The 27,436-nt window shown below is 46.2% G+C and overlaps 1 protein-coding gene across 1 annotated transcript in view; it reads left to right on the plus strand.

Annotated features, from left to right (window-relative positions):
* The first annotated feature begins 1,149 nt into the window (after positions 1-1,149).
* Positions 1,150-27,436, plus strand: part of LOC126184153 (putative epidermal cell surface receptor) — a 401,413-nt gene continuing 375,126 nt past the window's right edge. Inside the window, 1 exon segment of the mRNA XM_049926525.1 lies at positions 1,150-1,262. Coding sequence (XP_049782482.1) covers positions 1,202-1,262 — 61 coding nt within the window. The 5' untranslated portion in view covers positions 1,150-1,201.

The following is a 27,436-nucleotide window of genomic DNA, read 5'->3' on the forward strand; positions in this document are numbered from 1 at the left end:
TCGAATCCTGCCTCGGGCATGGATGTGTGTGATGTCCTTAGGTTAGTTAGGTTTAATTAGTTCTAAGTTCTAGACGACTGATTACCTCAGAAGTTAAGTCGCATAGTGCTCAGAGCCATTTGAACCATTTCATTGAGGTTCTGAATGCAACCCCTGAGGCCATTTCGTGGCGATTCTGAGCCCGGTGTGTTTGGAATGTTTTCCTCGGCCACTCATAAGAAAATCGCGTGATTTCAACTCCGTGCGTCGCGGTTCTAACGTCCATCCCAGAGGCGTTAAAAGAAGGGGTGAAATGTGACTAAGAGGGACTGTTACGATCTTCAGATCGCGTGACACGCCACATAGCGTTGGGCAGAATTGAGGTGAACTTTGGTGCAAATGGGACATCAATAAACCACCTTAGACGTCAGATGAATTCAGCTGTTGCCTTTTTCCGCGCGTGTCGACACCAAACTGTTTGAAGCATCGTCGAGCCCAACGGCGACGTCGCAGAGCGCCACGCTTTTGCACCATTACAGAGGAACGGCAAATTTCAGATTTCTGCGTTGGACTGGGAGAAAGTTGCGTGTTCCTTTAATTGTGTTGCCCTGTGTATAATGGCTAAATATCTGGGCAACAAGAAGCCACACAAATTCAATAACAACAAAAAATATGCCATCGCTAGCACTCCAAAGCGACGAGTTCGCTCTCTTAGCGAGATATCGAATATTTCGTTCGATGAACTTACTTGGTTGGGTTTGATGTAACTGATATGGTATAACTCGTGGAACACAAGTGGAACAGCGATTAGCTTGCCAACGAAAAGCGATGTGTTTGCTCGAGACTCGCGCGACACACAGGTCTCTCGAGCACGACGCAATTACAGGCTCACATCGCAGCACGCATTGTGCCGCAGGTATTACTGTCGCAGCATCCGCCATCCATCGCGGCCGCAGTAATTGCGCTGTCACTTTATGCGCGAGCTGACACGGAAGACGCGGGTGCGGTTACCGTTTGCGGCTTTGCGGCATTCCTCGCGCGGTCCTGCGGTTGAGTCAGCGCCGTGGCCGAGTTCCTCGGCGGCCCGTAAGGCGGCAGCACAGCGGCGTGGTGCGGCGCGGCCCTCAGGAGCTGCCGGCCGCCTCCGTAGCCTCCGCGGCGCCAGTCCAGTGCGGGAAGGCTCGCCACAAGCAGCCGCAGCCGTCGAGTGCTCCAGAGCGCCATGTCACGCGCAGCCGCCTTCCTCCAGCTGCTGCTGGGATGCGCCGCCCTAGCCACCACCGGTGAGTTGGAGCCACCTGCGCGCTGTCTGCCACGGTGCCCCTGGTGTGTGACAGGCCGAGCCGTTGTTGCCGGAAGAGAGCGGGATGCAGCAAAGTGGCCGACCTCCTCAGCGGGCGGCACTCGACTGCTGCTGCCACAGGGCGCTATCTTCCCCACACTATTTTGATTTCGGTGCTGTCATCGCAACAGTGCGCCAAGACCAGTATCGTCTGTAGAGAAATTACGATAGTTGTAGTTTGTAGGAGGCCAGACTACACTGGTAGTATAGGCTAACACCACCGTAAGGTGAACATCGGCGTAGTTTGCCCACTTAAACAAGGCGGTAGTGACTGTTCGATGTCATACGAGATGGAAGAGAGCTATAGTTACAGAGACTATTCAGTGGTAAATGACAAAAGATTTCGGTGTGAAGAACGCATGTTTAACCACAGGAATTATACCGGTATTTAAAAACCGCCCTCAGTCATAGATATGTGTATTTGATTGGATTTATGCAATGCATTTCGTCCCTTAGATTAGATCCTCTCTTTTATTTTGTTTTCTGTTTCGACTGCTTGCTTTTCTCTTGACCAAGTCAGCACTAAGGCTGGCTACTTTAGGCGTAGGATCGTGAAGGAACACGCTGATCGCAAGAAACTAAAGAGATGGAAAACGATGAAATTATGAGAAAAACCTAATAGAAAATATTTCATAAAAGATGAAGAAACGTGGTGAACCCAAGAAATCGTATCTATTAAGCTTTTTCATGAAAGTTTTTGTTCCCTTTTCTTCTCTTTCCTGTCTTACGACCTTATACGTCATTGTTTCTTATGAGGAGAGAACAGTTCCATAGCTTTAACGCTGAAGATCAAAAGAAGCGATGTAAATAAGCAAATCTGACTTATATAAAAGCGTAGTCTTTCGCGGCCGGCGACCGTTTCAGTGCAGTTCTTATGGATACATAACCGCCTCACATGTGATAAAACTACTGACATTTCGGTTCAATAGAAGCGTATTCCGTGGTAGCCGTTCGGACACAGTTTAATACAAACGACGAGCGCAGATACTCAAAATAACTTCATTGCAGTAAACAAATAACATATGAGACGCACCCACAGCGCCTAAATGAATGGTGAAATGTAATTAAAAAACCTCACATGTGCGACTGAAGGCAAGCCTTCACGTACCTTTGCCGTATACGCATACGACTGCGTTCACACGTGTTCCATATGGATAAAACTGAATGAATGTTTATCAAATAGCGATTGAATTAGCTCAGTCTTTCTCAAAATTACAATCACCGTAATTTGTTTTCACGGAACTGCAGATTAAGCTACTTTTGTTTATCGTGACGCGAAGTGATATAATGCGGCTAACCGCTGCGGAGTAGCTGCTGTTAAGTGCAGTATTTCCGTTCTAGTTTGCAGTCTCGATACGAGACTTAAGTGTTACTGTACTTCCGCGGCCGATTCGAGTGCCAGTACAGACCCGACTGACTTTCTCTTATCGGGAAAGCCGAATTTAGCTGGAGCTGCTGCGGCGACCTTTAAGAAGAAATGAAGAGGTAGTGCAAAAAGTATCAATCGATTTAAGGACTGTAATAGCAACAGTGTGTCACAACATTGACAAAGTCATAAGGTAATAATACAAAATCGAACTGTACACCGGTACTCACCTTCAACAATGTTTCACCTAGAGCTATGATTATGCAGACTACGGCTCTAAATGAGGGGAAGCTGCCTATCAGTCGTTTGCCTCTGTATTCTGTAAGCCGAGTTTTTATTTTTTCCTTAATAGTGTGTCTTTCCTTTTCGGTATTTGCTTACTCGAGTTCCACTGGTTTGCCAGTTCCGTCTGTATACTCGGGAACTGTGTCGGACGTGCTGTTGCCAACACGCAGGTAAGGTCACTGCGAGTGTGTGCCTTTCGCTGGGTGGAATGTCACCGGTCAGTCCGCAAGTTCCTCCATGTCACCAGGACCTCACGCAAGGAGTTGAAAAGTGTTAACATGTAGCTTGTAACGATTAGGATTACTTGCTATCTCAGAGACTTCTTTTCCTGTTAGTTTATCTATAAAGTATGTCTAAAATTTGGAAGTTGATAAATGATGATGATGATGATGATGATGAAGTCCCATACTCCGTAAAAGAGCATAACGGACGATGCAGGAGACCCGCATTGCCGTATGCCGTACTAGGCAAGGTCCTAGTGGAGGTGGTTTGCTATTGCCTTCCTCCGACCGTAATGGGGATGATGATGAAGACGACACAACACCCAACCATCTCGACGCAGGTGAAAATCCCTGACCTTGCCGGGTACGAAGCTGGGACTCAGTGCTCGGGAAGCGAGAACGCTACCGCGAGACTACGAGCAGCTGTCAGTGATAGATACGACATGTAAAAACAAATACGACTCAATTAAGACTTTTTTTCGGGCGGGTATGTTCATAACTCCCGCCCTTTAGAATCTGCGTGTGCAATTGCCAGTGTGTCACACTGTAGCGCACTGAAACAGCCAGACAACGATGTAATTCCTTTTAACGAGAGAGTGTGTGTTAAACTCTCCTGTGTCCACTTTCGAGTCTATTACGAGTGTGGTGGACGCGTATCAAATCTGAGTGAATGGAAACACTGAGAATCTCGTAGGTACCAAAACTAAGTAAATTAAAACGTTCAGTCCGAGAGGTGGACAACGCTCCAAGTGAAAGAACCAGTCGAAAACGATAAAACCAAGGTTATGGTAATTCTACACAGCCACATACCGCCGAAGGACTTATAAAATAAATGATTGACAACGAGTTTGCCTAGCAGTGAGATTTTCGCTTTCCATTCAGGCAGGCGGGATGGAGAGGGAGAGCATCCTGCACTACAACGCACGTGCTGGTTTGCAGATCTAAAAACTAAACTTCGCCCAATCAGGCATCAATAGACCCCAACGGTACTGACCGACGGCTGTGTCGTCCTCAACCAGTAGGCGTCACTGGATGCCGATATGGAGGGGCGTGTGGTCAGCACTCCGCTCTCCCGGCCGTACGTAAATTTCCGTGACCGGAGCTGCTACTTCTCAATCAAGTAGCTCCTCAGTTTGCCTTACAAAGGCCGGGTGCACCCCGCTTGCCTCCCATCCCAGAGCTAGCCAAGCCCGACAGCGCTTAACTTTTGTGATCTGACGGAACCGGTGTTACCACTGCGGCAAGGCCATTGGCTTGGTTTACAGATCGTGAATATAAATAAAATTACGCGCAACGCTCTTGCGCGAACACAGCTTGCACGCGGCGGACGAGTGCGACGGCACAGATACGCGGCCGGCAGAACAGAACAATGACTCCCGGAACAGGAGAGGAGAGGAGAAGAGAGAGAGAGAGAGAGAGAGAGAGAGAGAGAGAGAGACCGCACACGTGGACTGTCAGGGCGCCGCCATGGCCAGGCACGCAGTGCGCAGGCCCCGGGGCGAACCGCTCCCAGAGTGCAGGGCAGACCTCACAGACCGTGTGGAGCAGCTACGTCACACAGTTAACAGAGGCGGGACATTGGGGCATGTCAGTCAGGATGGAATAAGAGGCTGTTACGTTCCGTCTCAGTGCTGTTACACACGAATGAACCTCTTGCTGATTGAGACACATAGAAATGGGGAAGTATGTCTTCAGATTTGTCTACCGTAAACCGACAGTAATGTTTTACAATATTTGTGGTGTACTGATGGTCGAGAGATTGGTTGCGGCATTTATTTTCTCTTAAATCAGACTGAAAGTCCTTGTAGAGGCGTGCAGCCATTATGAATATAATTATTGGTAAGAATTTAAAAAGGCTGTCTGATTGGTTGAAAACAGCCCCTGGTTTTCTCTGAATTTGTTTAACTGCCATGACGTGTTTAGGGTTCAACGCACCATCTGATGACCTATTGTAAACAGGCAAGAGTAACAGATGTTTCGTTACAAATGTTACAAAAAATCGAATTTCTTATAAAAGTCAGTTCTAAACCAATAATATTCGAGAAAAAAGCGCTTTTTGATACAAAAATACTTATGATTTTAGATAAAAATACATGAGATTTTGATGCAGATATCAGATACTGTCATCACTGTATAATATGTAGAATAACAGGTAGCACGCGCATCGACACGCTTACGCCAGCTAGCACGACGGAACCTTCCTCCCGGCGAACATGGTGGCGCTGGCCGTTGCTTGTATGGTACTGCGACAGTTAAGGTCGAACTGTGCAACTAATGGCTCTACCGGTTATTCTACACATTAGTAATGAAAGTACTTGACGTCTACGTCGAAATCTCATGTATTTGTGTCAAAAATCGTACGTCTTTCTGTATCAAAAAGTGCTTTGTTTTTCAATACTCTTCATTTAGAACTGACTTCTATAAGAAACTTGCGTTTCTGTAAAATTTGTAACCTAACATCTGCTACTTTTGTCTGTTTACAATAACTCGTCAGATGATGCGTTAAACCCGAAAGTTGTCACGACAGTTAATAAACAAATCCAGAGAAACCCAGCGACTGTCTCTAAGCAACCACACAACCTATTCTACTTCTTTTCTTACTGTTTGCGAAGACAAGTCCTTCGACGACATGATTACCAGTCGACTAAGAAAACTAGGTCCATTTAGCGAGTTATTGGGAAATATTCGGATCTGACTTGTCGGAAGAACGGTGCAGCTCTTACTTAACCATCCTAAGGAAGCAGGGGAAACTACCATACAAGTTTTTAAGCCGCGCGTTTGACACTCACAATTAGACACCGCGGCGATCGACCAATGATGTCATTACTAATGTGAAATACGAGTCTTAAGAAGCGACCAATGGATGATTTAATAACAACATGAAAACAAAATAAAAAGAGACACTCTAACGGTAATTGAGGGGTCTGGACGGATAATGTTCTTGTTATTAACGCCTTCAAGCGCATTAAAAACTGGAAAATACCAGAACAGTGTGGGAAAACAGCGGTCTTTATCTGGGATGTAAATGCAGCTGTGCAATATGCAATGTATATATAAAAAAGATTCCGTTACGTGTTCGTTGGCTTTCTCAACGGTCAACCAACCTGCCACCACCCATTTTTGAAAACATTACTGGACAAAGTTAACGATAAAAGAGCAATATTTGAAATTAGTTATAAAACTGTGTAGGTCGCTAAGGCACCTTTATTAAAACGTGACCGTATTCGATCATCACATGATCTTCTTCAAATCTTCACCCAATTGATGGACAATGGCTATGGGTGGAACGTTCAGCTGTTCCTGCTCCGTACACAGCCATTGTCCATCGATATGATTGAAGATTTAATGATGATGGAAACCGGTCGCGTTTTAATAAATGTACCTTTGCGATCTGGACTGTTTTTTAACTGATTTCAAATTTCAATTTCCAACTTAATCCAGGCCTCAGACTTCGTTACAGGTCAGTCTACTGCCACAGACTTTGTCAACAAAATCAGCACTTCTTAGTGACACATTGTTTGGTTTTGCCAGCTCACAACCAATTACCTTCCAACTTAGCCTAGAGCTCTGGCTACGCTACACTTCATTCTGTCATTAGAACCTCATAAAAAGTTTATATGAGACTAGATAAACCATCCAAAACATCGTTTCCTCTAGCGCTTTTCCATCTGCACTAGACCTACAAAGATACAGAAACAACACAATCTAAGCCACCATCCACTCGAATTATATGACGTATTAGAAACAAAACACATGACAAACATCTACAACTGAAATATATAAACAAAAACATCGCAGACGTCACATAAGAATATTATGAAATCACCCTTCAAACAATATACCGATGGCTCGCGTTGTTCGATAGACCTGCGTGTTTGCGCTGTTTCCCTGTGTGCCTCCTTACTTTGATGATTGTTTCAAGCTGCATAAATAAAAGACGATATTGAGCTAGATTCTTCGCCGGATGCTGCCGGATATCATATGAGTTTTTGCATAGTGCTGAACGAAGCACTGAGTTACAAATTTATTTTTATAGAAATCCACAATTTGCCTTGTACAGCCCTCGCTGTTATGACCTCCGGGAAACTGCCGACATTTGTTAATAAGTGCTCATTTAATAGGTTCCACAGGTTGGCTCAGAATCAGTTACGAAAGACGCCTATGAGGCAGAAATGCGCGGCTATGTTTGATCGCTGCGGAGTGGTTTTGCAGATGTGTAATGATAGTGGGCAAGCAGTAGAGGAAAGCGTGGGGACGAGGAGGCGAACGCGCACCTGCGGGCCGGTTTTGTGCGTGTGGAACAAGCGGCGTGCCTCTCCCCTCAGCTCTCTGTTGATTATGCACCTGTCGTGACGGAGCGCCCCCCGGCAGGGAGAGTGGATTCGTGGCCATTGAGGCGTTCCCTGCGGTGCTTACGAGTACGGCCGAGACAGCTCGTGCTGCCGACCTGGACTCGTGCACGGTACGCCGAACTTCTGTGGGTTAGAGGGGGAGATTGTGGGACCGCACATTGAGATCCTCACGTCGACCTTGGTGACAGAACCAGTCTAGGGAACACCTAAATGAACAACCAGGTGTAAATAAATCATTTCCGATGGTTAGCCATTGACTTATTTTAATACTACGTAGTGGAAGCATCTTTTTGTTTCTTCTTTAACCAATATATCCTTGATTAAAATGCTAAAAATCAAATAAACAGTCTTGATCATGTTTCCTGATTTTTTTATTTGTTAGCAACTGGTTTCGGCCCTTTCCTCAGACCGTCTTCAGAATTTTTCACCACCAGCAGCAGCCATAATGTCGGTGAAAAGCCTGAAGATGGTCTGAGGAAAGGGCCGAAACGGGTTGCTAACAAATAAAATAATCTGAACGCAATCGAGACTGTTTTTGATTATTATCATTTTATACCGATCGCTGTGCTCCAATCGCAGAATGCTTTCTAAATTTCTTTTATAACCGTGATTGTTGTGGTGCACTGCTCTCTATCATCTCGGACCTTAGACTTCAAACGAGGGTATACTGTCCGTTATCGCTTAGCTTTGACACCAGTGACAACAGCCACAAATCTGCTGGCGCTATATTGTTTTTCAGCATAATGCGTTCGTGAGAAAACACCGTCGACTGAACGCGATGTTGCAAGAAAGGCTGAACTTAGTGACAGACAGAAACAGATGTGTTTCTTCAAAGAAAATCACTGCTACGAAAGTGACTGCTCAATACGTGCCTATATAAAATTGCACAAACCAAATACTCTCAGCAAAGTAGGATCACAAACTTAATTGGAAACCAAACTAATCCGACGAAGGCTACTACCTACTGAAGTCACAAATTTGGCACACTGATCAGTGGAACATAGACACATGAGTCTACTTTTGCACGTTTTCCTAAAGCAAGACGTATATATCTTCGTGCAACACCGTATGTAGTGTATAATCTAGATTGTGCTCTTCCCATTGTCAAGAATTATGGATGGTTTCTTATGATTTGTTTGGTCCTCTAGTTGTTTTCTGTGACTCCTTTGTCACGCTAAAACTTAAGACGATAGTTTTCATACTGTAGCTCAAGCGTTATTACGACCATGAGCTGTATCTCTAAAGATAAAAATTCCTGTATTCACACAGTTGCATTATATTAATCATATGAGCCAGAGGATAAAAAACATGCTGCTCTACTGTATGAACACTTGTCCTTCGACTGAAAGCAGAGGAGACACTGAAAACCACAATTATCACAAAACATCCACCATCCTTCACTCTGGGAAAACTACAGTCTAGGTCGTCCGCTTCATACGGCGTTCCGCGAACGTATGCACGTCTTGCTTTAGGAAGCTGTGTCAAATTAGAGTCGTGTGACTGGATTAACATTCCATTGGTCGGTGGGCCATAATTCATGCATTCACTAACACGCGGACCGCGGCCACTCGTCATCATCGATTGATCCTCGTGTGTGGTACATGCGAGTGACAAAAATGAGAGATCCAAATGGCCAACCGTTTAGAAAAAAATAGCATTTTTGTAGCGGGTCGGCCGTGGCATGAGCTAGTTGGCGCAGGGAAAAGAATACGGAACGGTAACCCGAGAGTCGTGGGGTCAAGCACCTTAGTAGAAACTTTTTACATTCAATTTTTACGTTACGTAAACTTAAAATGAACCGAAATGCACAGTTGATTGTATTTATTATTTATTAACAGTTTCATCAGAGGCATGAAATGGAAAGGCAAAGGAAAATTTGGAATTATAAGTAAATTTCGAGGAAGAGATTGTAAGCTGTACACGATAACTTCATATATACAATTAGATACTCTTATTACTTTACAGCTGATGGTTGACAAGTGCTGGGGTGATATTCATCGTAAGGACAGGGAACGAGGAATTGTCTCAGCATATTGCACACCTTATAAGCGCCGAATTTTTACAATTATATGGCTGTTTAAAGTTTCTATAGGAAAACACAATCTTGGTTAACTTATCTCATAGCAGTTCAAAAACAAACCGCGTACAATGCATCATTTCGTCCAGTATGGGCGAGGATAGGTGGTGATGTAAATGTAAAGCATTTTGATGCGCCTTCTCTGAATGTGATTTCTCTTTCTCTCTCGATGGATCGATTTTATCTGCACCAGGAACCTGTTGTTCGAATGCAGCTGAAGAGGGCTGCTCTAAGGTGAAAATGAAATTAACGGATCACGAAGTTCTGCAGGCTTTAATTACAATCCCGTCTAGGAACGTTATTTGCAGAGTACTCGTCGACGCTGTAAGTACTATTTTTTCTTGGAAATTTATCTGCAATCCCAAATTTCCTTTGCTTTTCCTTTTCACGCCTTCTGTGAAAATATTGATAAATGCAAAATACCCAGCATAATTTATATTTGTTTGCAGTGTAAGTATCGTAAAAACAGAAAACAGAAATAAAAGGAGTTTCTGCACAGGGGCTCCACCACAAGACCTTCGCATTAGCGTTCTGTATTCCCTACGCTGCGCGAATCCTTGCCTTTTAAATACGCTAACACAAATGGCTCTCGCCTCGGCCAAAACGCTACTTTTTTCCAAACGCTTTGCCGTCTGGAGCTGCCACTTCTGTCACTTGCATTTCTGTCCAAGCCCTCCACTTATCGCACATTCGGAAGAAATCGGTGGTGACGAGTAGGCGTGATCCCGATCTAAGTAGACGCCTTCGTTGCATTCACCTGGTTTTTAATGTGTTTGTCAAACAACACTGCCGAGGATAATTGATGTGTACAGTTTCCTGTAGGCACATTTAATTAATTAAATGGAATCAACAACTCGACTATACACCCGAATGAGCACCTTTAATCAACCACTCCGAGACGACGTTATATACTATGTCGATGGATTGTTCTCCAGATGCAGTCGGGCTGTTTTGAATGCTTTTTTAAACTGGTGTTAATATCGTTTTGCCTAACATCTGGAACACGTTCACGTTCCTTGCTCGTACGCTTTGACCGCAGTCGTACCTCGCGCAGCGAATAATGGCAGCATTTGATTCGGCCGGCGAGTGGCGTGCGCCCTGTTTCCAGCCACTGCCCCACTCAGATAGCATCGCGTTCGCCTTCAGCGAGCGAGGTTGCCGGCCGGGGCTTGCCGGTATCGGTGATCTTTCTCGCCGGTACTGTGCCACGGTGCTAACGGACCGCAAGCCCCGATTCGTTCCAAACGACCAGAAGAATTCCTAGATGACGCATCTGCTTGGGAAGAATACCGTCTTGGCGGAGTGACAAATGCAAAAGGAAGTAAATATGTCGCCCAGTCAGGCGAATGTGGTCGTCTTGCACGACGATAAGGTCAAGTTGTTACTGCTGCTATAGTGGCAGGTTATCAAGATTTAAGTGGTTTTGAACGTGGTGTTATAGTTGGCGCCGAGCGATGGGACACAGCATCTCCGAGGTAGCAATGAAGTGGGGATTTTCCCGTACGACCATTTCACGAGTGTACCGTGAATATGAGAAATCCGGTAAAATGTCAAAATCTCCGACAGCGCTGCAGCCGAAAAATGATACTCCAAGAACGGGGCCGGCCGAAGTGGACGAGGGGTTCTAGGCGCTACAGTCTGGAACCACGCGACCGCTACGGTCGCAGGTTCGAATCCTGTCTCGGGCATGGATGTGTGTGATGTCCTTAGGTTAGTTAGGTTACAGTAGTTCTAAGTTCTAGGGGACTGATGACCTCAGAAGTTAAGTCCCATAGTGCTCAGAGCCATTTGAACCATTTGAACCAAGAACGGGGACGACGACGACGACTGAAGAGAATCGTTCAACGTGAGAGAAGTGCAACGCTTCCATAAATTGCTGCAGATTTCAATGATGGGCCATCAACAACTGTCAGCGTACGAACTATTCAACGAAACATCATCGATATAGGCTTTCGGAGCCGAAAGCTCACTCGTGTACCCTTGGTGACTGCACGACACACGGTCCTGGGCCCGTCAGCACCGACATTGGACTGTTGATGACTGGAAACATGTTGCCTGGTAGAACGAGTTTCGTTTGAAATTTCATTGGGCGGATGGACGTGTACGGGTATGGAGACAACTTCATGAATCCATGTACCCTGCATGTCAGCAGGGGACTGTTCAAGCTGGTTGAGGCTCTGTAATGGTGTGGGACGTGTGGATCTGGAGTGATATGGGACCCCTGATACGTCTAGATACGATTCTGACATGTGGTACTGATCCTGTCTGATCACTTGCATCCATTAATGTCCATTGTGCATTCCGACGGACTTGGGCAATTCCATCAGGGCAATGCGACACCCCACACTCCCAGAATTGCTACAGAGTGGCTCCAGGAACACACTTTCGAGTTTAAAAAATGTTGAAATGTGTGTGAAATCTTATGGGACTTAACTCCTAAGGTTATCAGTCCCGAAGCTTACACACTACTTAAAGTAAATTATCCTAAGGACAAACACACACACCCATGCCCGAGGGAGGACTCGAACCTCCGCCGGGACGAGCCGCCCAGTCCATGACTGCAGCGCCTATGACCTCTCGGTTAATTCCGAGCGGCTTTTTGAGTTTAAATACTTCCGCTGACCACCAAACTGCCCAGAAATGAACGTTACTGAGCATATCTGAGATGCCTTGCAACGTGCTATTCAGAAGCGATCTCCACCCCCTAGTACTCTTACGAATTTATGGACAGTACTGAAGGATTCATGGTGCCAATTCCCTCCAGCAGTACTTAGAAGTTAGTAGAGTCCAGGCCACGTCGCGTTGCGGCACTTTTGCGTGCTCGCGGGGGCCCTACACGGTCTTATGGGACCAAACCGCTGAGGTCATCGATCAGTAAGCCTATACACTACTCAAACTAATTTACGCTAAGGACAACACACACACCCATGCTCGAGGGAGGACTCGAACCTCTGACGGGGTGAGCCGCCCGGACCGTGACAAGACGCCTCGGACCGCGCGGCTACCCAGCGCGGCAATTGAGAATGCTGGGTGCAAGTGCTACTGTGATATGAAGAGGCTGACAACAGGACGTGAGTGTATGGCAGTTCACACAAACCAGTCAGGAGACTGATAGTGAAAAAATAAAAGAATTACAAAAAGGTAGGTGCCTCTGTGTCAGAACGGTAATACTATATTAAGGCAAGCCGTCCGCGCACATACATGTCTCCAACACTTGAGTGAGAAGGGAAAGTCCTCTCGAAAATCTCTTTGCTTTTTAGACTGCGAAGAACTGTTCAGTGAAATGGATAATCACATCATGAAGCGAGCTAGGAAAAAGATGGAATCGTACATAATCTTCTTATCTTGGCAATATTTTTAATTCACACGCACACTTAACGGATTTAGAGAATGGGACAGAGAAGAGGAGTAACTGAAGATGCGTGGCCAATGTGGTAGGATTTTGTCACGAAAATAAAATTCACGAAATCTACATAGAAATCTACCGTACACTGTCAATAAAATTTAATAGAGTTTCATATTTAAAGCAAAAAAATAGAGAAATTGCTTAGGAGATATGAAAAAATACACGACGAATTTAGCAGAAACTGGAAAATGAAGAAACAAGAAAAAATAATCAAACGCTAGAAAATATAGGATATGAAAGTTAAATTTGAAGACAAAGATTGAGTGATAGCTAAACAAGTACAGACAGTAATTAGTTTTCTTTCTGTTGCGAAAATATCACAATTCCTTCAAAGTAGATTGATACTACACACATCAAATAAAGTTTTGCATCACCCCGGTTCCCAGAACTTTTGAAGACAGACGTTGACTGTGGATATTGTATAACAGACACAGTCCCTTTGACTGTTCAGAGATGTCTCTAAACCCGCCCAAAGATGTAAACAACCATGCTTGAGCAACGCCTATTAGACGGAGTGAGTCCGGCAGCCGATTAGTTCCACTCATTCCACCAGGAGGGAGGTACACGGCTCGTGTTGTCTGTAGTTCAACCATGCCTAGACGGTCAATACCGCGGTTCGATCGCGTCGCATTGTTACTTCGTGCCAGGAAGGTTTCTCAACAAGAGAAGTGTCCAGGCGCCTCAGAATGAACCAAAGCGATGTTGTTCGGACATGGAGGAGATACAGAAAGACAGGAACTGTGGATGACATGCCTCGCTGGGGCCGCCCAAGGGCTACTACTGCAGCGGATGACCGCTACCTCCGGATTATTGGTCGGAGGAAGCCTGACAGCAACGCCACCATGTTGAATAATGCTTTTCGTGTAGTCACAGGACGTCGTGTTAAGACTCAAACTGTGCGCAGCAGGCTGCGTGATGCGCAACTTCACTTCCCACGTTCATGGCGAGGTCCATCTTTGCAACCACGACACCATGCACCGCGGCCCAACAACATGCCGGATGGACCGCTCAGGATTGGCATCATGTTCTCTCTACCTACCGATGAGTTTCGTATATGCTTTCAACCAGACAATCATCGGAGACGTGTTTGGAGGCAACCTGGTCATGCTGAACGCCTTAGACACACTGTCCAGCGAGTGCAGCGAGGTGGAGGTTCCCTGATGTTTTGGTGTGGCATTACGTGGGCCCGACGTACGTCGCTGGTGGTCATGGAAGGCGCCGTAACGGCTGTACGATACGTGGATGCCATCCTCCGACCGATAGTGCAACCATATCGGCAGCATATTTGCAAGGCATTCGTCATCATGGACGACAATTCGATCCCCCCCCCCCCCCCCCCCCCGTCGTGCATATCTTGTGAGTGACTTCATTCAGGATAACGACATCGCTCGACTAGAGTGAATAGCATGTTCTCCAGATATAAACCCTATCGACAATGCCGGGGATAGATTGAAAAGAGTTGTTTGTGGATGACGTGACCCACCAACCACTCTGAGGGATCTACACCGAATCGCCGTTGAGGACTGGGACAGTCTGGACCAACAGTGCCTTGATGAACTTGTGGATAGTATCCCACGACGAATACAGGCATGCGTGAATGCAAGAGGACGTGCTACTGAGTATAAGCGTTACCGGTGTGTACAGCAATCTGGACAACCACCTCTGAAGATCTCGCTGTGTGGTGGTACAACATGCAATGTGTGGTTTTCATGAGCAATAAAAAGGGCGGAAATGAGGTTTACGTTGACCTCTTTTCTAATTTTCTGTACAGGTGCCGGAACTCTCGGAACGGAGATGATGCAAAACTTTTTTTGATGTGTGTATAAGCATATGGAATGGCCCTATTGTAATTGGTAGCAACGAGACTGAGATATTCGTGAGCTACCGTATGCTTCTGATCTAGAAATATCTTATATAACGGAGACAAATGTCATATAATATAAGCCGGTGGAATGTAAGAGAGTAGTAGTCTCCAGAAATTATTTTCTGCATTTTAGTATCACGACAGTGAACGTCCTTTCTCACCTCTGGAAGATCAGCAACATGTTCCTGCAGAGCTTCCTAGTACTTTGTAAGAAGCAGAAGATTTATGGACCAAGACTTCGGTGTATAATTATTTAGTCTGCTGCCTGGAGCCTGTGTAAGAGGTAAGCAGCACAAGTCGGGAGGGGGGCACCAGAGACTCGGCAGCTGTAATATTTCTGTACAGGACGTAGGCTATTACAATTGGAAGCGGTCGCTTGGTGCGCCACTTTCAACCAAGTGCAGGATTTGTATACAATACGTATGTCAGTTAGTAGCGTAAACTACGCAGGTAAAAATTCACGGGGGCAAGGAACTGGAGTGGAAAAAAAAAAGTTTAAATGTGTGTGAAATCTTATGGGACTTAACTGCTAAGGTCATCAGTCCCTAAGCTTACGCACTACTTAACCTAAATTACCTCAAGGACAAACACACACACACACACACACACACACACACACACACACACCCATACCCGAGGGAGGGCTCGAACCTCCGCCGGGACCAACCGCACAGTCCATGACTGCAGCGCCTGTCACCGCTCGGCTAATCCCGCGCGGCAACTGGAGTGGAGGGATGACACCAAGTGATAAGTCGCTTGTCTCAAAAATGTTCTCGAACCAGCAATGTCGATTGCAGTTGTTTAGCAGTGAAGAAAACTAAGCCCCTACTAGTGATTAAATACATCTCAGCGTCCAGAAAGGGAGAGAGGTTTTCCGTGTCAAGAACACATCAACTCAACGTGAACGCGACCTACAATCGTTTGTGCAAAGAGGCCAACATCGTTGGATGATGTTCCGCGAGCAAGGTTTGCGCAGATTGCGCCTTCCCTCGATTTGCTGCAGTAAATTTTGTCAGCACCTGTAAGCTGTTCGGCCTTGGGTAGAAACGCGATGCAAATTGTTCTGAGCAGCTTCACTAGTTTCCGCAGCGGCAAGCACTGCATGGAGGTCATTCGTGTTCTTGCGCTCGTCTCCCCGGTTGCCTCTGCGGTTAATGCGCACGGCCCCGCATGTCGTGTCAAGAAAACGAATGCATACGCGGCTCAACCCACATGAAACGTTGTCGCTTAAACACGTGTGCTGTAATTCAGCTTTAACCTTGTGGGAGTAGGCCAACTCTACACCAAGCTCCAGAGATTGAGTACAACGCTTCTTCAATTTAATTTTATTGTGCTCGTGTTCCCACATATTCCGGTGATAAACCCGGCTTTCTTTATCTGAACATCTGCTTTTACACTAACTGCTTCGCCGCGTAGCTCGTCTGTTCATGCCACGAAACCGCTTATTGATTCCTCCTCTGAACTGTATTTGGAGAAAGAACTGGTAGACACTACAAAATGATCGATAATATTTGGATGCCAAGAAAAATTACGTGTTCCATTGATGTGGGAAAACGCTACCAAGTTTGCTTGTCAATTAATTATCATACAGAGTGAAAATAATTTAAACCGACTAACTCTGAGAGTTTGCTTGGGACAGCAAACCAAGTATTTTTCTCTACTCTCCTGTGGGCATTATTTTGTGTGGCCGTATCCACTATTCATGTGTAATGATTGATTTGTTGTTATAATGATTTCTGTTCCACCGGTAGAGGGCATACTTCACTCTTCAGTTGTAATAATTGTTTCACATTCAGATGCACTTCTTTAGTAATGGAGCGATACGCAGACAGTGAGCATTCAAAATTTTAGCGGTGGCGTTCTTCTAAACCGGGACCGAGGACGTTTTGGTTACTATCAAAGACCCTACTCCTATGCCACGGGAGAAGAGTGCTAGGAAGCAGATCGGGGCATAAAAGTTGCCGTTAAGGTATAGGGGTCTTTAACGAGATGGTACTTAGCAGCTGTTACTCTGGGCACCGCACCGCACCGCACTCAACAGCTCAATTTCATGTTCACTTAGTCTCTGTTTGTTAAAGTTCTGGACTTCGTAATGCGATTGCTGCAGTTATTTTTTATTTAGGACGGTGCCACTTTACGTTATGTCTTTTCTTTATCATCATAACGTTGTATGCGTGTCTCGTCCTTTGCTGATGTAACGCTTCTAAACATTGGCATATTTAAACGTGAGGTCTACACTAACAGCACCCTTTTGTATGGAAATCGGTGACTCTGGTTTCACTTATTAGGAGGTTCTTTACACCCAATAGTGCCAATGAAAATGTGGTCTACTTGTCGGACTGATGTAGTCAGTACGAAATCATACCATTCTCAGGCCGGCGTTGTACGTGACTGATGTCCTCGTCCCAGAATCAGTTAATAAAGTAGCAAGCAAGAAAACACATAGTCACGAGAGTTAGTAAAGGCAAATGATGATCACTTTGGACAGTGCATTGTGGTTAGTCAACCAGTTGTCAATTATATAACACAGAAGTTTCATTTTAGGTTCAAATGGCTCTAAGCACTATGGGACTTAACATCTGAGGTCATCAGTCCCCTAGACTTAGAACTACTTAAACCTAACTAACCTAAGGACATCACATACATCCATATCCGAGGCAGGATTCGAACCTGCGACCGTAGCAGCAGCGCAGATCAGGAATGAAGCGCCTAGAACCGCTCGGCCACAGCGGCCGGCTTTCATTTTAGATCGCCGGCTATCTATCTTCTTCTGTAGGTGACGGGGCTTTGGTCTCTGTTGATAGTCGATCAGATAGGAAGTGTGAAGTCACAGTACCACAAAGGCTACGTCAATTGTTGGCTGTGTTAGCGGATTCATGGGTCAAAAGGACGCAAATGTACACAGTTGAAAGTTAGACAGCAGCAAGTAAAGCATTGTAACGTACCCATCTCAACAGTTGAAGTACGACAGTGTGTTTCAACAGTTCACAACGTTCATTAGGGCTAAGTTGTACACTGGTACGAAGTTGCATGTGCTTAGACTTTCGTGTCAGTTATGACGGTTCGGAGATAAGGACAAGTGTTCCCGAGCAGAGAAAATCTTCGACTCGGCCAAGAATCGAATACGGGCCCTTTGGTTAGTAATCTTCCGTGCTGACCGTGCAACTACCGAAGCAGACGTAGTAAAATGTTCGATGATGGATTTCTTTCGGACAGCGATACACATGGCATGTTGGGTTTCGAGACACGTAGGTGAGCCACACCTGGATCGCAACCATGTTGAATGAACGGTCGATGGTATATGGTGTGCTAACTTCCAGCCTCAGTGTAAACAGTAATGGAATCTTTAGTGTACTTACTGCGATTTCTTTCGGAGAGTGTGCTGACACTTTTTCGGTCAGGTTGTTGCGTGACTGTTATGCAAACCCTAGACGAAACTATCTGAACCTAATAGGATACACAAAACACGAAGACAGAGATAATATACTTCCAGCACAATGAGCATAGGCTCTTGAAGTGGTATAAAGTCAGGGGCCGATGCGAGGGGGAGGGTGAGAAGTAAGAGGGTAGAGATAGGGAGAAGGAGTCTTGGCTGATCCTGTTCTTAATCGTCATCAGGCATAATCTACAGCCGCGTGGGATTAGCCGAGCGGTCTCAGGCGCTGCAGTCATGGACTGTGCGGCTGGTCCCGGCGGAGGTTCGAGTCCTCCCTCGGGCATGGGAGTGTGTGTTTGTCCTTAAGATAATTTAGGTTAAGTAGTGTGTAAGCTTAGGGAGTGATGACATTAGCGGTTAAGTCCTATAAGATTTCACACAGATTTTGAACATACTCTACAGTTTCCAGTCATTGCGATATCGGTACAAAATCGGAGAAGTAGGCCTACGAGACTGTGCCTTGTCTGTTCAGTAAGATTTACGGATGGACAGTGGTTTCTACGTTCCGACAGGTGCAGAAAACCTGTCGGACGGGAACACAGCGAGGATCTGCCGCCCTTGCGTAATAAAAGTTGCGGCACAGTCGGCGGGCCGCGTTCCTGGGGAGGTCGCCGGGGAGGAATGTCGTTCCCGCCGGCCCGCGTCCGCGCCGTGTGTGTCTGCGGCCCCGCGAAGAGACGGCACGGCTAGCGAGACGCGGCCGCGGCCGGCTGGGATTTCATCGCTATCAATCGCTCTCTGTCCGCGGGCGCGTAAGCCGCCGTTTACGCAGGCCGTGCGGTGAAGCTGGAACGAACTGCCGACGTGACGGACGGACTCTGAAGCTGGGCGTACTTCCCTGAAATTATTTACAAGCACAGAACACTGTAGCATCAGCTGTGGCGACGCTTAGCGCTTTCAGCAACGAAACTGGTGATTTGAGCACATGTAAACAGCTCGTATAAACTCCCATGTTGCGAGTCAGCTGCTGGTAGAATCCCATTCACGTGCTGCAAACGTCGAAGTTCCACATTCATCTACATCTGCGTGATTTCTCTGCTGTAAGCACCTAAATGTTTGGGTGTGGGCGCGTAGAACTACTTCATTCTACTTCCCGACCACTCCACTCTCGAATAGCATGTGGGGAAAAATGAACACCTAAATCTTTCCGTGTGAGCACTCATTTCTGTTATTTTACCTCGATGGTCATTTCCCTCTATTTAGGTGGCACCGTACAATATATTTTCGCGCTTGCAGGTTGTAGTTCTTATACCTGTGCATCGTGTGTCATATGTTACTATATTCCGTGGAATAATTGTGACGAGTGCTTTAAGTATAGTTTTTTTAGTTTTTACGAGTATAAAAGAGGGAAGAAAGAGACTAAAATCTTGTTCCACTACATGGTATACTGTTCTTGAACAGCACCGACATCCCCCCCCCCCCCCCCCCCCACGGCTCCCCGCCCTCCAAGCTTAACGTTCTATTTGACGATTTGACGGACGAATCACCATCAACAGCGTCCATTGATGTCATTGCCTGGCAGAACGCCCAAGGCATTTGCGCACCATCTCTTGTCCAGGAAAGACACCAAAACTCCAACTCCACTTGTTTGCCAAATACTGGAAGTGAAAATTTGCTCCAACACTGCGATTCGAAATTATTTCTTCCGGATTGAGTGACAGTGCCGCTTCAGAAGCGTGTGTTCGTGACTTCCTCTATCGATATTCTATCAGGAGAGATACAGGTTGGCACCATTCGGCACCCTATTGGAGGCGCCTGTGATTTTGCATCTGGCCTATTCTTGACATACGAATACGTGCATGCAGCCGACACAACAAATCTGTGGGTGCAGAGGGGTGCTCTGAATGTCTTTATGTTCTTATTACATAGGCTACATTTTATCTGTATGTGATTGAAACGGAAGTGTAACTGTCTTGGTAAAATGAAATTAAAGATTACGCTTGAGAGTTAGTGTAATGATAACGCAGACACAATATATAAATCTATATACAAGATATTTGTTTAGAAAACAAGGCTGATTGTTTCCCCTCCTGTATGGGAAAGCGTGAAATTGCTTGGTAAAATATTTTAGATGATAGATTTCACAAGGTATTCTTAATTTTTCGTGCACGTTTATGTTAAATTATAAATATATTTGACAATTGTAAGAATTAATACTGGAAAAAATACTTTTGAATACAAATATTTCGCCACATAAATCTGCATGTAGTGAACCACACAAACAATTAATATGAAAAGTATTTGCGGTATTTCGTGACAACGTAGTCTAAATAGCAAGAAGCGTCTTAGAAACCTATCCGAAATGAGTGGGGCACCAAGAAGCCCCTTTCACGTGAATGACAGCCTGCTGAAAAGTCAGGTGCAATCGCAACCCCAGCTAACTGTATAAATAAAAATAAGAAACGATCGCCATGTTAGAACGTTGTCAAAAAGCACCTACATCTTACAAACTTTGTTGTGCATGAGTTACAGTTTCCGTACCAACCCGCAAGTTTCCGATGTACCCGTGTTTTCTCAGTGAGGTCGTATCGTGATGTTTGGATCTCCAGTTATTTGCTCAGATGACACCTGGAGCTTACGAACTCGTGAAACCGTAGAACACGCATCACAGCTCTTATGAAAATCCTCTTCAGTATGTCGAACAGCGGTTATGAAAAGTGCAGATTAACACTTTTACCGGGTCTGTTTTATATTGGCCGCCGGCCGGTGTGGCCGAGCGGTTCTAGGCGCTTCAGTTTGGAACCGCGCGGCTGCTACGGTCGCTGGTTCGAATCCTGCCTCGGGCATGGATGTGTGTGATGTCCTTAGGTTAGTTAAGTTTAAGTAGTTCTAAGTTCTAGGGGACTGGTGACCTCAGATGTTAAGTCCCATATTGCTCAGAGGCATTTGAACCATTTTATATAAGCTGTCCAATTTGACTGAGATTACAACTTAAATTTTGACAAAGTATGCTAAACCACTGAAGGATCCTCTGCCTCCCTGAAGAAGGCAGCATTTGGAAGTATGGAAAGTATTCTTTCCAGACAGATACAGAAGTGTAGAGATATGCCAGGTTGAATACTTTTGATACAGATGTCGACAAAATGAACTACGTGCAAGGGTGGTCCAAACAGATATTAATCCACAACTATACCCATATTCCGCAAACCACCATACAGTGGTTGGTAGAGGGTACTTCTTGTATCACCATTTTCTCCCTTTCTTTTCCAACTTGAGAATGCTGCGTGGGACGAATGAGTCGGCAAGGTTCAGTATGAGAAAGTGAGGATGTAGAACTCGTACCTCCATCTTCAACTGTCCACATCTTCACTAACTCTCACCCCTAAGAAACTACCTAACCTCCATAAAACGTGTTGTTCCTTTACCTAACAAGCTAAGTCCCCGCCTGCTGGCTTTGTCTAGATGTTCAGTACCGACCGAAAGCCGTTTCATCCCGTTGCCATCTTCCAGAGAGTGGAGCCGCTATTACTCACTCAAGTTGCTCCTGCGTTGGCATCACGAAGCTTGTGAGCACACCGGTCCAGTCCTCCCACCAAGGAAAAACCCCTAGCAGTACTAGGAATTGAACCCGGGTCCTTCGCATAGCAGTCAGACACAGTAATAAGCTAGCTAAGGTGGCGGGCTGTTCCTGTATCTGACAGGGGGGGGGGGGGGGGGGGCCCTTAGGCGTAGATAGTTACTAACATTAGATTAGGATTATAGCAATGGAATCTACAGGATATCTCCAGCTTAAGCTACAGTTGTAGCTTTATCATGTCACTTAAAGTTCGTCAGTAAGGCTCTTCAGAGCCGAGCTGAACTGGAAGAACCGTGCAGAAGTAGAAACAATCTTAAAATTTTAACAACTTGCCGTTAGATCTAAACATAAAGTATGTTTCCGGGCGAGAAGGAGCGCCGGTCCTCGGCACGAAACCGCCCGGCGGATCTGTGTCGAGGTCTGGTGAGCCGGCCAGTCTGTGGATGATTTTTAGGCGGTTTTCCATCTGCCTCGACAAATGCAGGCTGGTTCCCCTTATTCCGCCTCAGCTACACTATGTCGGCGATTGCTGCGCAAACTAGTTCTCCACGTACGCGTACACCACCGTTACTCTACCATACAAACATAGGGGTTACACTCGTCTGGTGTGAGGCGTTCCCTGGGGGGGGGGGGGGGGGGGGGGGGGGGGGGTCGTTCCACCGGGGGCTGAACCGCAGAATAACCCTGGATTCGGTGTAGGGCGGCGGCGTGGTGAAGTGGACTGCGGTAGTCGTCGTGGGGTTGCGGACCACTGCGGCTGCGGCGGGGACGGAGCCTCTCCGTCGTTTCTAGGTCCCCGCTTAACATAACATAACAAAGTAGGTTGCCATAATCCCGACGGCAGTCATGCGGGAGTAACTCATATATCACCCTATTCTCGATTTTTTTCTCTATTTTTAGTCATTTTTTTGTATTATTACAAAAATGAGTAACCTATTAATGCTTCCAAGCTAAAGTAACTCTAACATAAATTTCACATTTTTTTCTTTTTTGGGCATGGTTATTTTTTTAGATTAACTAGTTATGAGCTACGTAATACATTAGTAGAGCTGTTGTTATTCAGATTATTACCACACAATCAAGCCTCATTGTGTGTACGAATTTTGCTGGCATATCATTCTTGTGTGTGATTTTATTAGTGAACTAATATGCATTTCTGTTTTAGTAATGGTCTGTCCGTTCATCACCATGCCAAACTGATCAGCATAGAGTTTTTGCCGCAAATAATAGTAGTAATAATAAATAATCTTTATGTGACCTCGTCCTCTGATTTTCCCGTTCTGGTTGTTTCGCGAGATGTATGTGTGAAGAAATAATACGTTGCGTGACTCTTGGAAAGTACGCTCTCTCAGTTTTAACGGTGATCATGTCCAAGCAGAACGCCTATCTTGTATCGCCTACAACTGGAATTTTATGAGCTTCTTTCTGATACTTTCACGCTTTCTAAATGAATGCGTGACGATACGCGCCATTCACCTTTGAATGTTTTCCACTGGCCTCGTTAACTGCCTGCTAACGGTAATAGTCTGATGAGCAGCGCTCAAAGTTCGGTCAGATGAGTGTTTTTTAAAGAACTCCTTTCGTGCATACGCTGTATTTTCGTAGGACTCTTCCTGATATTCTTAGTCTGGCACCTACTTATGCTACAAATAATTTTTCGTTTTCATTCCACTTCAGCTAGTCTCCCATGACCACTTCCTGAAATTTTATTGTTGTTACTGTTTCAAAAATGGTTCAAATGGCTCTGAGCACTATGGGACTTAACATCTGTGGTCATCAGTCCCCTAGAACTTAGAACTACTTAAACCTAACTAACCTAAGGACATCACACACACCCATGCCCGAGGCAGGATTCGAACCTGCGACCGTAGCGGTCACGCGGTTCCAGACTGAAGCTCGTAGAACCGCACGGCCACACCGGCCGGCCTGTTACTGTTTCCCTTGATTTATCCCCAGCATTATAACCGAACAACAATGATAGATTTACGAAGGAGATCAAAAATATCTCAACACCTATTAGTGGAGGTGCACCTATTAGTGAGGTGCGTCCGGACTTCGCATTTATGGTTTTTCCATCGCGAGGGACCACAATCATGTAGATTTTTTTAAAGTAGATTCCCGCCATTGGACTGTTAATTGTCAATTTATTTCACACGATCATGATTTCGGCTCTGTAGCCATTCTCAAGTGCAAGTTGACATGTTAAAATATGTACGATCCGTCCGTGACATCTCGTCGCCGAAAAAACATATTTCTAGTGTTATAGACCAGTTGTCGTATTACACGATATGTACTCATATCCTGTAATACCACGACTGTTCTATAACACGAGAAACATTTTTCTTCGACACTGACAGATCAGACATATTTTAACATATCAACATGCCCTTGAGAACAGCTACACAGAGAAATCATGACTGTGTGAAATAAATGAACAATTAACAATTAAATACCAAAAATTTTTTTTCAAAAAAACTTCGTCTTTATGGCGTCTTCAGCTCTGTTGGGGACACTTTCAATGAGCTGTGTCAATGACTGTGGAGGAATGGCGGCCCTTTCTTCAAGAGAGGAAACCAGAAAAGGTAGTGACGTTGGACGCTGGGATCTGGAGCAAAGACGACGTTCTGACTCATCCCAAAGGTGTTGTTCTGGGTTCAGACCAAGACTCCTGGCAGGACAGTCCGTTTCAGCAATGCTACTGTCCACAGACCATTGCCTCAAAGATTCTCCTGTATGATGGGTCAAATGGCTCTAAGCACTATGGAACTTAACAACTGAGGTCATCAGTCCCCTAGACTTAGAACTACTTAAACCCAACTAACCTAAGGACATCACTCACATCCATGCCGGAGGCAGGATTCGAACCTGCGACCGCAGCAGCAGCGGGGTTCCGGACTGAAGCGCCTAGAACCGCCCGGCCACAGCGGCCGGCGCTCCTGTATGACACGGAGCATTGTGAAGCTGATACAATCATCGTCTGTGAAGCGTTGCTCTACAGTATGCAGTACACAATCCTTTAAATATGTTCATATCCGGAGGTCGGGGCGGCCGAGCGGTTCTAGGCGCTACAGTCTGGAACCGCGCGACCACTACGGTCGCAGGTTCGAATCCTGCCTCGGGCATGGATGTGTGTGATGTCCTTAGGTTTGAGTAGTGCCAAGTTCTAGGTGACTGATGATCTCAGAAGTTAAGTCCCATAGAGCTCAGAACCATTTGAACCATTTTTGTTCATATCCTTCCACATTTAATGTTTCCTTAAGCACAATAAGGGGACCACAGCCAGACCACGAAAAACACCGCCATACTGTACACCACGACCACGACCACGACCACCACCACGACCACGACCACCACCACCTCCACCTCCACACCGTACTGTTGACGATATGCAGTAAGCAGGTAACGTTTTCCAGGCGTTCGCCACACCCAAACCGCTCCATCAGATTACCAGAGTGTAAAGCCGCGATTCGTCACTCCAAACCACTCGTTTCCAGTCATCCACTGCCCGGTGTCCTCGCTATCGACACCACCGTGAGGATCGCTTAGCACTGACTACAGAAATGTATGGCTCGTGAGGAGCTCCCATTCTTTTTAACTATCTACGCACAATCACTGTGTCCGTAGCACTTTGGAACTCGCGAGTGACTGCTTCCGCTTTTCTTATAACCATCCTCCCCGATGCTCGACGGTTCCACTCCGTCAGCTCATGTCGTCTACCTGGTCTTAGTTTAGCTGTCGTTGTTGCTTCGCATTTCCACTTCAGTCATGTCACCAACAGTCGATATGAACAGCTTTAGAAGGTTTGAAATGTCCTCGATGGATTTGTTAATCTGGTGATACGCAGTGACTAGTCCACGTTCGAAACAACTTAGTAATTGCTGCTACTAGTTCTCTACCGACAATACCACACTCCCCGCCTCTTTTTATACTGTCGGCTACGCCTTTCGAGACATCGAGTAGTCAAATTCAAATTACATATGTATATCTGGATAGAATGAAATTTTCACTCTACAGCGGAGTGTGCGCTTATATGAAACTTCCTGGCAGATTAAAACTGTGTGCCGGACCAAGACTCGAACTCGGGACCTTTGCCTTTCGCGGGAAAGTGCTCTACCGACTGAGCTACCCAAGCACGACTCACGCCCGTCCTCACAGCTTTAATTCCGCCAGTACCTCGTCTCCTACCTTACAAACTTGACAGAAGTTCTCCAGTGCTAGTTCTGCAAGGTTCGCAGGAGAGCTTCTGTGAAGTTTGGAAGGTAGGAGACGAGGTACTGGCGGAATTAAAGCTGTGAGGACGGGGCGTGTGTCGTGCTTGGGTAGCTCAGTCGGTAGAGCACTTGCCCGCGAAAGGCAAAGGTCCCGAGTTCGAGTCTCGGTCCGGCACACAGGTTTAATCTGCCAGGAAGTTTTATATCTGGATACTTTTGATCAGATAACTTGAAATGTAAACTGTCCTATAAATGTTCGCCCTAAACGAAGCGGTATGAAAAGGGGACCAGCTGAGGTAACACTGTTGTAGACACGTTAGTGAGGTCGGTAACTGCCTCGGCCTACGCACAGTATGCAAACGACGGGAGGCAGTGCCCTTACCACCGTTAAAGGACGAGGAACTGATGTAGCCGTGAGGCAGCAGGTAGGTACGAGGGCGGCGTGCGAAGCAGCGGACCAGGCGGGCGGCGGTGCTGGTCCAGCGTCGCGCCGCGTCACGTCACGTCACCGCGCGTCACGTGTCTTTCTTCCTGGCAGCGGCGGCCGGCAGCGGCAGCGGCAGCGGTAGCGGTGTGCCTCGCAAGCTGAGTGAGCCGAGGTGACTGGCCCCGCCACCTGGCACTCCGCCCCCGTCCGTTGCACTCACAGGGCCGCCCTGTGCTCGCCAACACGTATTTCACAGGCACTTTTCGTTATTAACGGCAGCGCCTTTGCATTGCAAAGCCGCTAATTTCTCTGGGTGCCGGATAGCACTCTTAACTTGAGCTCATCGACATAAATTTTCTGCTCTGGGACCTTCTCCTTTGTTATCTCCACTTTTTTGTGCTCGATCGTTCCCTTCTGCAGGTTATTGTGCCGGCCGTTGTGGCAGAGCGGTTCAAGGCGCTTCAGTCTAGAACCACGTGAATGCTACGATTGCAGGTTCGAATCCTGCCTCGGGCATGGATGTGTGTGATGTCTTTAGGTTAGTTAGGTTTCAGTAGTTCCAAGTTCTATGGGACTGATGACCTCAGATGTTAACTCCCATAGTGCTCAGAGCCATTTAAACCATTTTTTGCAGGTTATTGTGTTTACATTCATTCAGAAGATCACTCGTGATCTTCTACACCTACGTCTGCATACGTTCTGCCGCAAGCCACCATACTGTGCCTTCAGAGGGCACCCTGCTAGTCATTCCCTTTCCTGTTCGATTCCCCAGTGAAGCCAGGGAATAAAAGACTGCCTATATGCTTTCGAACGTGCCGTAATTTGTCTCCGCGGTCCTTAAGCGAAATGCTCGTCGCGGCAGTGGGATAGTTCTGCAGCCAGTCCAAGTTTTCCAACAGTCTTTCGCGGTAAGAAAGTTGTCTGGATTTCCAATAAAAAATGGCTCTGAGCAC

This window comes from Schistocerca cancellata, chromosome 1 (genome assembly GCF_023864275.1).
Source record: "Schistocerca cancellata isolate TAMUIC-IGC-003103 chromosome 1, iqSchCanc2.1, whole genome shotgun sequence".
Lineage (NCBI taxonomy): Eukaryota > Metazoa > Arthropoda > Insecta > Orthoptera > Acrididae > Schistocerca > Schistocerca cancellata.